The sequence below is a fragment of the Branchiostoma floridae genome, chromosome 1, assembly GCF_000003815.2.
Source record: "Branchiostoma floridae strain S238N-H82 chromosome 1, Bfl_VNyyK, whole genome shotgun sequence".
Classification (NCBI taxonomy): domain Eukaryota; kingdom Metazoa; phylum Chordata; class Leptocardii; order Amphioxiformes; family Branchiostomatidae; genus Branchiostoma; species Branchiostoma floridae.
Genome location: NC_049979.1, coordinates 9466614 through 9477537, shown reverse-complemented (window position 1 = coordinate 9477537; position 10924 = coordinate 9466614). Strand labels below are relative to the sequence as shown.

Sequence of the window (10924 nt, the reverse complement as noted above, 5' to 3'; positions counted from 1 at the left end):
AGCGCGGACTTCTCTAGAGTGGGCGTTTGTGGGCATTCGCTAAAAAGACCCTCCCTCGAGAGAGTGACGACAGAAAGTGTTTGCTTTCACTAGTTGAGGCCTAGAGCGACCCAAACCTCCCACCGGGAAACCGAGAGCGCGGCCGTACGTTCACCCTGGACCTGGAGTCAACGCACGACTGGTCATAAAATAGCTGTTACCGGACGCGCGGGGTGGATTCACACTACTAAAATTATTGGTACCAGCAACACGCATAACGGCAGCATCGCATTCCGTCTCCGGTATTTCCTGCAGCTTAGGACTAGTCAGGACTGAACACCTGAATATATAACGTTACATGTAACGGAAGGTGGCGCAACTTCGGACGTAAATTTACCAGTTCGACATCGTATTGTAGCAGTGTCGGTTGTCTGATAACTTTTGCGTTTTGACTAATGATAAATGAGTGGTGGTCTTTGTTAATTTTCCGTTCGGGAGTTTATTTTACATCCGAGTCCATGCAAGATTTACACCATACCTCTCAGTTGTTAAAAACAGAAAAATGTTGTTATGAAACGTTCCATGTTGTTCCATTCTAAATAGGGTACCGAAACTTCGGCATACAAATATACCTCTGTCTCTCTCATATGATTATGACGTTGCCGACATCTGTGATGGGCCAGCTCGACCGAATAAACCCATGATCACCCATGTCATGGAAACTCTTTGGGTGAATTCTTTCACAAAATGGAGTTATTATAGGGCACCGCAAATGTTATCTTGTTCCGGCGAAGGGGTTAGATAATTCTATGCATGCTTAAAATCTCCAGTGGCGTCAGACCGACTGCCACGTGAGTACGTGATTGGTTTTGAAGTGACACCTAGCGGGACGTTCTGTCAAGACACATTCATGATCGGGTCGGAGGTGCATGCTGGCCCGTTGAACAAAAAGCATAAAAATCATCAATTGTAAGGAATAGAACCTGTAAGAAAAAGCTTATCCATATCATGATGAAGATTTCTTTGATCGTGAAATAGAAAGCGACTTCTGGACGAACTGATTTCACGCAAAAGAATCAATCGGGTCCGCCATTTCCCCGACAACTTCCTTATTTGGCAGATCGGTAATCTCCGGAGGAGCTGAATTAGCCTTCGGGGGTTGGTTCGGTTGTCGTCGTGATCAAAATGGCGGGTATATCTTTGGATGTGGGGAGAGAAGAGTATCACTATTTTTATTTTACAATAATGTAATTTTTAACCCCGGACTTGAATTTCTGACGCCTCCATTCGGTAAAGGACCTGCCAGCCAACATGTGTGACGTGTGTGTGGACTTGCTCGGGATTTTACAGTCCTGTGAGTAGATTGATTTTGTTGATGATATGTTGGTGCCAAAATGAGCATGACTCTTCATGATTTTTTGGTCACTAAAATCGACTGTGCTGCAACTGTATGCTGAGACGAGGGCCTCTTTCATTTATCATGAATATAAGTGATACTAGTTATGGACTTTTTACAAAACACAGCCTCATCCATGTGATGATCGGCGGTATCTTGGCGATCTCATTGTATCCAAAATGACACATGAACGCTGGTGCTATGAAGGACAGTGATATATTTTGTTCCACCACATCAGTATAAATTTGCGGCGTCCAGTTACATGGCATATGGCATATCGGAATTTATCTAGAAATCGGTTTAAGAAAGGAATGTAAAAAATGAGGTTATGGGAAACATTGGACTTGTTTGTAGGATTACTGAAATAACAGATCATGTTTATATTTAGTTCTTGGGGGAGGGGCGGTACAGATTTTGCAAGAGATTTAGTTGATATGTGTGAATATGCTAAATTTATACATGAAAGAAACTGAATGTTGTTTGATCAGAGAATTCCAAATGATAGCTGAAGATAAAATCCAAATATGACAAGGTTTTTCTCTCTCTTGCACCTGTCAGCAAGCTATTTTTATCACACCAGGTGCATATTTATTGTTCAAACCAATTGACTGTAATTGACGATTATGCTGCAGTGTGAAAAGTCAGAAGGCAAATATCAGCTGGAGTGTCACAAAATCATAATTTCTTGCCATAAGATTATCATAACCTTCTGGTAGCTTCCTGATCATATATAGTTTCACGATAATCACGTGCCTGGACAATTACAAGCATGAGCCTATAATGTATACGTAACATCAGACAATAAATCCTTGGCTATGTGATAAGGGTGACCATGTGAAAAAAAATTATGATAGACCAATTGACCTCAGTGATCTGTCTCCGGTTGTAGCTGTTCGGTCCTTGCAAGGTATGTTGAGTATAGTATCTGGCAGTGTATAGTCAAGTCAAGAGAGATTTGTAGAAAACTAGAAGTTCTGCTTACATGTTTATGAAATATAAAAATTGTATCATGTCAATGATTCATACTGGTATCAAGTATATAAGAAGGGTATAGTGTTAATCTGAAGGATTCCATAGTACATGGCAATGTAAATTTCAATGGAGTAATGTTAAATGGAAAAGGGAAAGCTGTATTAAAGCATTTGTATATGAACCACATGATGGAATGAACAATTAAGTATCTCTTTGAGATAGTATTGCTATGTGTTTTGTCTAAAGAGTGTGGTCTCAATGATTATAATCTTACCAACCTACATGCTCTAATCCTGTGTAATGATAAAGTTGGTATACTAGTAGTACTAGTATACTGTAGGTGAACCACACATTAACATTCCCCCTGCTCATGTATCCTTTTGACAAATTTGTTGTGGTTATGGGGTTTGGGTAGCAGGAAAAAGTTAGGATGCTAGAATAGGGAACACCTGTCAGGAGTGATGTCATCTTCAGATTGTTAGTCAAACAGTTTAGACTAGTTTGACTGTCTAGACCTACTGCTTACTTTTACAGACATTCTACCAACCATTGATAACTGTTACTCTCTCTGCTACAAATGGAATCAATGTCTTGGGTGTGGACATGTACTGGAGAGATGGTAGGGAGAATGAAGGGAAACTAGGTTGTTCACTGATCAAGACTGTTCACTCATCAAGGCTGTCCCAGAGGGAGCCAGTGATTAACACATATCTGATAGATTCATGTAGCTCAGATGTACCCATCAACTACCCCTATTTTACTTTCAGCTTTGCACTATCCTGTGTAGTGAAAATTTTACTGTTACCTCCTCACATTGAGTCATAATAATTATTGACTTCATAAGGATTTAGATTGTTTATTTCATTGTATTTATTTCATTGTAATTGATCATTAAGCCTTTTCCCTGCTTTCCTAACCTTGTATTAAGTTGTAACCGATTTGAATCCTGTTGCTACCTCTGCTGGGAGAAGGGTTGGCACAGATATTGAAGTACGACTCTCATCATACTGAAAAATATTATTGACTACTAAAACTCCTATTTTCCTTGCAGATGAAGGACGGATGATAGCAGCAAAGCCACCACGGATGAACAAGGACGAGGCCCTGGCACTTGTTGGCTTCATACAGACATGGCAACAGAAGTGAGTTTAGTTCTATCCAAGCTGCTGGCAAAGACGAAACCTGACTGTTTTTACAAATTGTTTTGTAGAAGGATGATAGTGAATATTTAGTGATAGTCTCTATTTTGGAGGAATATCAAAGATTGTGGTTTTGATTAAAACTTGATGCTGATTTTTCAATACATTACACCTTCTTGTTTTTCTTCAAGGCAATGCGGCTGCTGTTTCAAAGATGCCAGAAATGTGGAGAAGTTCAACCTCCTATTACAAGGACTTATTCTTGTAGCTTTGAACATAATCAAGACTGCTTATCAAGAAGTCAAAGCCAAACAAGAATGCTCATCTTCAGCAAAACAAGAAGTAACACAAGGGAAAACAGAAGAGGTAAAAGAGGAGGAAGAAAACAAAGAAGAAGGAACTCCTAAGAAACAAACTGAGGGTGGGGAGGAGAAAACAGACCAAGATAACACTGGAGACGTGGCCATGCCTGAGGAAACAACAGAAGAGACTGCTAAAGAAGAAGCTGATGATAAGAATGAAGGGGAGAGGGAGGTTAAGAAGGATGGAATGGATGTCAGATGGACTCTTGAAGAGAGAGAGGGCCTTCTGCATTGTGTGGCTAAAATCTACCAAATGCAGTTTCCTCTGTATACCAGCTACAAGCACTACTTTCACTTATCAGTTGAGGTGAGTTGGGAACACCTACATGTATGTATATTCCGGTACTTGCTGTTGAGCCATTTCATAGATAAACAGGTTTTTTTTCTTGCGCAAGCGGCAAGGAAGCATAAATTGGCATTAACCTAACTCGAGCCACGTCGGTCTAAAACTTTTCCTAACCGTACAAACATGTATGCAGAAGTTCTAATCAGTCGTTTTTTGCTATGATGTACAGGACCTGTCTCAACAGGAGGGGAATGCATTAGGAAACTACTGCGACATGAATGTGAGTTGGGCTTCAGTTCTTGACCTTTAGTGGCTTTACTGGTATATTTTGAAGAATGAATATTGTTTTCCTCTTCATACTTGATCCAGATGTTTAACAGCAGTATGTGATATTTTTATTGATATTGTATGAAAGATGAATTTGCACATATATTAGCACTACAGTAAGCTCCATGTCCAGGGGAACTTGCTCTGTGGTAGTACAATTTACTTGTCAAGCCTAAGACTGTGTAGATATATGTGCATTGCGTTGTGTAGACAGCATTTAACACAGCTGTCCTCTGCAGGACGTGGATGTGCCTGTGTACCTGCTGAAGAATGTTTACCACCTGTGTGAACACGGCGGGCTGCTGCTCATCAGGCAGTGTTTTGAGCAGGTCACCCCCGAGCTCCTGCCCTTCCCTCTGGCCCACGCCATGGTGGCCCTCGTCTCGAACGTCCGCGTCTGGTTACACCTGCCTGCCGTTATGCAGTACATCCTGCCCATGAGACCGCATGTCATCAGGTTAGGGGACGTATTTGATGAGTAGCTAGCTGACTTCAGTTGTCTAGCATCAACGCTTACTACGTGTGCTGTATAGTGCATGAATTCTTTGACTTCATAAAGGGGAGTAACTTTCTCCCTGGTGCCTGACCCAATAATTAGTGAAAACTTGATGCTGAAAAGCTTTTTACACTGTAAGGAGGAAAGTGCACCAAATTCCAACTTCTGTTATTTCCAACTCCTTAGTACATTGCCTTGAAGTGGTCTGATGACCTTGCTTTAAACAATCCCGTTAAAAAAAACTTACCAGTTCATTGTAAAGAGCAACACTAACATGTTGTATCAGACCCAGCAGAAAACAATATGACTATGAGGCAAACAGTTCCTATAGATTGTTTTGATTGAAACTACATGAATTCCTTATTTGCCACAAGATTGGTCATGTACAATAAAAACTACCTGTTTCAGATACCTAATCAGATTATCAGAGAAGGACCTGCGGATGACGGGGGCGCGGAACATGGCTGACCTGATGTGGAGCGCGGTGAAGGAACCGCTGGACTCCCAGATGGGGTTCGACAGGGACAGCCTCGAGCTGGCCTTCAAGTACTTCACCTCACCCACCCTCACCATGAGGCTGGCCGGCCTCAGTCAGGTCACGGTGAGTGGGGAAACTGTGCAATTTCCATTGTAGTTGACTAGTCATAGTTTATAGATCTGTGCATACTTCTTGTGTAAAACTGTTTCTGGTTCTCATGTTTCTGTTTTATAGTTGTGTTTGTTTTTGGTATAAGTTTTCTTTTATATAATATATAAAACTTATTTTGATTATTGTGTTTTGTGTCTGTATATTTCTGGTAATAACATTACGGATCTTGGTCGGTGGCAAATGTGCAGGTGTTGGCACACTTGCGCATTAAATCCGTGTGTGTTTTTGGCACACTTTTTGACAGAGATGTCAAAGAGACTAGGTGGGCATCATGGTGGGCATATCGTGTTAAGTACTTTTCCCAAGGGCACAAGGTCGACGCAGGCGAGTATCAAACCCAGGACCTATTGATTCTGATTCAAACGCTCTAGCCATTGCGCCACACAGACCTCAGGTGGTAATAAATTGATGCTTAAACTTGTGAAACATTGTGTTTTCCAGAACCAGGTTCATGTTTTTACCGAGATGTGCAACAACGACTCCATGGTAGATGTGGAAAGGTTAGTCTGGAAACAACACATTTCTTCCATTCTATCGCATTTACAGATTCAAATTTGTTTTGGATGCTTTTTGTGGTGTTATCCAAAATTGATGAGCTGTGTGTTTCTCTCTTCTACAGCAATGAGCTTGCTGAATGGCTTGTACAGAATAAGATTGTTGAACATATCTTTGGGCCCAATATGCATATAGAGGTGAGCATGAGCTAAATTATGTTGTCTTCTTTTGTGTCAAGACTGCAGTGTTTAAAGTTCTAGAGTTTGAACAATTTTAAGTAATAAAATTTAGGACTTGTCTTTCATGTTTGTAGTTACTACTTACCTAGGATTCCTGATGTTGAAACAATATTATAATCCATACACAGGAAATCAACTTAAAGATACCTTACGTCAGTTTGTAAACATTAAGCATGTTTTTTGCTCTGTCTTGTGCTAGTTGGTGAAGCAAAGCCAGATGGTTCTGAACTTCATGGCAGCAGAGAGCTGTCTGACATCTCAGCACCTGGACTGCATCTGGGCAGCTGCGCAGGTGGGACCGACGAGAATATTTTTGTTAGCTACAGAATTAGTCACTGACGATTTAGTCACAGAATTAGTCCTTGACAAAAGACGCCAGATGGCTGTCTGAAACGTCCGACTGTTTCCAAAATCATAATCAGTTGCTTGAGTAACTGCTTTTGGCATATCTTACGTACTTACTGACCTGGGGCCTTTGGAATAGTTTCTTTTCTCAATAGACCATGCAGATGTAGTAATTCTATAGAAATTAATTCTTCTATGTTTGCATTGAGCAGAAGAAGTTACTACATGTATTTGTTGATGTTTCAGTTGAAACACAGCAGCAAGTATGTCCATGAGGTGATCTCTGCCCTCATCAAACATCTGGAGCCTGCCCTGCTGAAACACCTCCTCAAATTGGTGTCCAGTCTGCACCCTTCACAACACACAGAACAGGTGGGGACATGAGGTTTCCTATTGCTTAGGGTCAGGGTTAGAGTTAGGGTTCAAGTAAAGGTCAGGGTACAGGCTTGGATAGGATTTTACAGGTAAGGTTAAGGGTAAGGGTTAGTATTTGGGTTAGGGTTAGGGTTAGGGAAGAGGTAAGGCAAGGTAGGGGTTAGGGTATGGGATCATGTAAGGGTTAGGGTTAGCATTAGGCTTAGCCCACTGCAGAAGAAAGTTACAGGGCTAAAAGTAAAAGTATTCCAGCATATGATTTTGAAGAGATAGAATTGAATGGTGGGTATCCAGGTTCATTGCCCACAACAATACTAATGTCTTTCTGCTGCCTTCTTCAAAGCAATACTAAGAGTTAAAGGTAGTTAGTATATAATGAATATTCTGAAGACTTGCATGATTTACCCCCTGCAGACGCTGTACCTGGCCTCCATGCTGACCAAGGTGATCTGGAGTAACGCGCTGTCTGCACACATGATGCAGCAGTCTCAGCAGGCCAGTCAGCCAGCGTTCACACAGATGCTGAAAAGCACTCTGGATAAAGGTATCTGTATCTATTAAACTGCTGTTTGGCATGACACACCAGTTTTAGGTGTGCTCAAGTACAAATAAAACCGTATACTTCAGCATCAGATATGAAAGTTAGTTGTAGCTGAAATTTAGCTGCTACCTTAGCATGTACAAAATGTTGGAGGTATTGAATGACAACTCCTTTATAGTTAAGATAATTTTGCACATTAATAGCTGGGCTAGAGTAGATGTGGAGAAAAGAAAGTATTCTAAAGCCTGAATACTGTAAATTATTTTTTTGTGGGAACATAATGTTGCAATAGGAAAGGACAAGAGGGTGTCCTCTTTGTTCTAAGTTTAATAAATGTACAGTATTGATGCTATGGAAACGTTTATTCAAGGTGTTATGATTTCATGTTGGAGAGGTCACTGACAACTGTGTAAAGACAAAACCACCACAAACATTTTAAAGATTTACCATAACTTATGAAGCAGAGCCAGTGTTGATGACTGCTGTGTCCCCCCCAGCCTCCATCCATCGCCAGGCAGACCAGCAGAGCACCAGTAGCGGGGACAACAGCGTGAGTGCGGAGCCCAGCCACAGCGGCGGCAGCGATGCTGAGCAGGAGAACGAGCACATGCACCACCATCACCACCACCATCACGTCCACCACGGTCACGGGGAGGGCAGGGAACGTAGACAGGGCCACAAGCCTGGCCACAGGCTGGCCCAGGGGCATGTATGTCACCATCATCATCTACACCAACATTATATGGAGATGGTGAGGTTTGCATGTGGGGGTGGTCTGATCTTCATATCCAGCGCCAAGGGGATAGCACACAGACAGCGCATAGTGTATGGGCACACAATACTGGGATATCTGAGTGTATGGACTACTGATTTGAAAAATAAAAGGGGGAGAAGAAAAGCACTTTGGGCATACACATTAGCAAACTTAGATTTAAGGAAGTAAGAAATTTTGATTGTTTTAAGCCTGGAGAATGTCTTAAGACTGTTACTCCCTGGAATTGTAAAGAAAACTTTGTCCAAACCACCTCCAGTCATAGAAGGGTGAGGAAAACAATACAGAAACCTTCTACATGTATAACTGTAGAAATATCTTGTCTATTGGTATGAATAGTTGTCTGAATGTGCTATCGATTTGGTACTGGATTGAAACCTGCAGCCACACAGAAGTTAGTGTCTGGTCCTGTCCACATGTCTCACAGTGTCCGCCAAGTCTCTGTACTGTCTCTGTGAAGGCACCAACTCACACAGTCCCAGCCAGCTAGCTGGCAACGTTACGTTCAAATTTACTAACCAGTCTTGACTATTTCTACGTCTGTTTCAACACCGAAAGGATATAAATGTAAAATTCCTGGTTTCATTTGGGGAATAAAACTGTTAACTCCACCATTTCCAAGTAAATGCACAGTTAAGTATAATAGTTTGCACTTTTGTAAAAACCATTATTGTGTAACTAACGACATAGGGCTGTTCCAGTGGGGGTGGTTAGTTTAAGTACATGTACGATAGAAGCTAGTTAATTGTACAACAGATTACCACACACTTCTGTTAATTGCATCAAATCCCAAATTGGTATGGCCTAGTACATACCAGTACAAATGGGGTGTGCAATTAAAGAACTTCTACTGTACATGTATGAAATAATGAAATGCGTGTTAGTCCTCTCTCAGTCTACTGTTTATGGCAACCTGTTTGGTTGTATTTATCTATCTGGAACAGCCCATATCGAACTACTTACTGTAGATAGCTAAGGTGGAGACAAATTGATGTATGTTGGAATCCGGTGTGTTAGGAGGACCATGAGCCCAGCAGCCAGGAGGAGTCCTCCCTGGAGCAGAGCCTGGACGTGAGCAGGGAGACGCAGCCCAGCGCCCAGTCTGATGGCAGCAGCAGTGGGGAGGAGGGGGAGAGCGGGCGGGAGGGGAGCTTCAGCAGCGAACACAGCACGCACAGCCAGGGGAGTGACGGGTCGCAGGGCAGCGAGGGTTGGTTTAAACATCATATTCGTTACTGCTTTGCTCACAATGTAACAGATGTTAGAGTGGGCAGGAGGGGAGCTTCAGCAGCGAACACAGCACGCACAGCCAGGGCAGCGACGGGTCGCAGGGCAGCGAGGGTTGGTTTAAACATCATATTCGTTACTGCTTTGCTCGCAATGTAACAGATGTTAGAGTGGGCAGGAGGGGAGCTTCAGCAGCGAACACAGCACGCACAGCCAGGGCAGCGACGGGTCGCAGGGCAGCGAGGGTTGGTTTAAATGTTATCTTCGTTACTGCTTTGCTCCCAATGTAACAGATGTTAGAGTGGGCAGGAGGGGAGCTTCAGCAGCGAACACAGCACGCACAGCCAGGGCAGCGACGGGTCACAGGGCAGCGAGGGTTGATTTAAATGTCATGTTCGTTACTGCTTTGCCCACAGTGCAACAGATGTTGAATGACTGATTTTAGTAAGTGCTAACAAAGAGCTGGAATGTGGATTGACATACATAAAAATATTAGAGGTGAAAGTAGTGATGCTAGTTTGTTTGAGCCTTTCTTTATCCGAAAGAAGCTCAAATGGGCCTGCAGGGCTCTTTTTCATTGAGGTCATAAGGGAAAAGGTAAGGGTCAAACAAAATATACAAATAACATAATCAAAGACTTAAGTCATCGTTAAAAAAAAGTGTGGTATCCATACACAGTCATACACAATATCACAAAACATGATCAAAGTTTATGTCCATTCATTAATTTTTGGTTAATCTTTGTACATTTGGCAGGTGGAAGATCAGAGGAGTCCAGCACAGAAGTGCCCACCGGGAGACGTCCCAGGGCGGGCAGGAAGCGAGCCGACAGTGAGCAAACTGAGAGCACCAGCAGCGAGGAGGAGGAGAGCCCCAAGCAGAAAGGGTCTGGGGGAAAAGCCCAGAAAAAGACCATCAAATCAAAGAAGGGTTCAGCAGAAAAGAAACGGCTGTCCAAAGGGGCGGAAGATGAAAGCATGGATGTCAGTGAGAAGGGAGAGGAGAAGGAGAAGGGAGAACATGTTGCGACTGTGCCAACTGTAGATAAGATAGCAGCAGGAAATGAAGAGGAGGAGGATGATGATCCTCCCACCATCACCAGTACACCGCAGAAAAAGGAGGACTGTTCGGGGCTCACACAGGAGGAGCAGATGCTGAGCCAGACGTCCCACTCCCAGGAGATGCTGGAGGACAGCATGGAGACAGAGATCTATGATTGTAGGGGCTTCATTCACCATACTAGGAGGTGAGGAAACATAAGTCCAACATGATATGCTAAAATGCTAGAAATCTTGTGCCAGGTATAAGGGACTACATCCTCTTA

At 42.7% G+C, this 10924-nt stretch overlaps 1 protein-coding gene across 2 annotated transcripts in view; it reads left to right on the top strand.

The window, feature by feature from the left end:
- Positions 1–1114: 1114 nt before the first annotated feature.
- LOC118424728 (ubiquitin carboxyl-terminal hydrolase 34-like) overlaps positions 1115–10924 on the top strand; it is a 32337-nt gene continuing 22527 nt past the window's right edge. For both annotated transcript variants that reach the window (XM_035833458.1, XM_035833450.1), the window contains exons 1-14: positions 1115–1333; positions 3399–3489; positions 3678–4155; positions 4364–4414; positions 4701–4918; positions 5366–5558; positions 6048–6106; positions 6226–6298; positions 6540–6632; positions 6932–7057; positions 7475–7604; positions 8099–8352; positions 9391–9583; positions 10357–10846. In XM_035833458.1, the coding sequence (XP_035689351.1) occupies positions 1291–1333; positions 3399–3489; positions 3678–4155; positions 4364–4414; positions 4701–4918; positions 5366–5558; positions 6048–6106; positions 6226–6298; positions 6540–6632; positions 6932–7057; positions 7475–7604; positions 8099–8352; positions 9391–9583; positions 10357–10846 (2492 nt within the window). In that variant the 5' untranslated portion in view covers positions 1115–1290. The remainder of the gene's footprint in view (positions 1334–3398; positions 3490–3677; positions 4156–4363; positions 4415–4700; positions 4919–5365; positions 5559–6047; positions 6107–6225; positions 6299–6539; positions 6633–6931; positions 7058–7474; positions 7605–8098; positions 8353–9390; positions 9584–10356; positions 10847–10924) is intronic.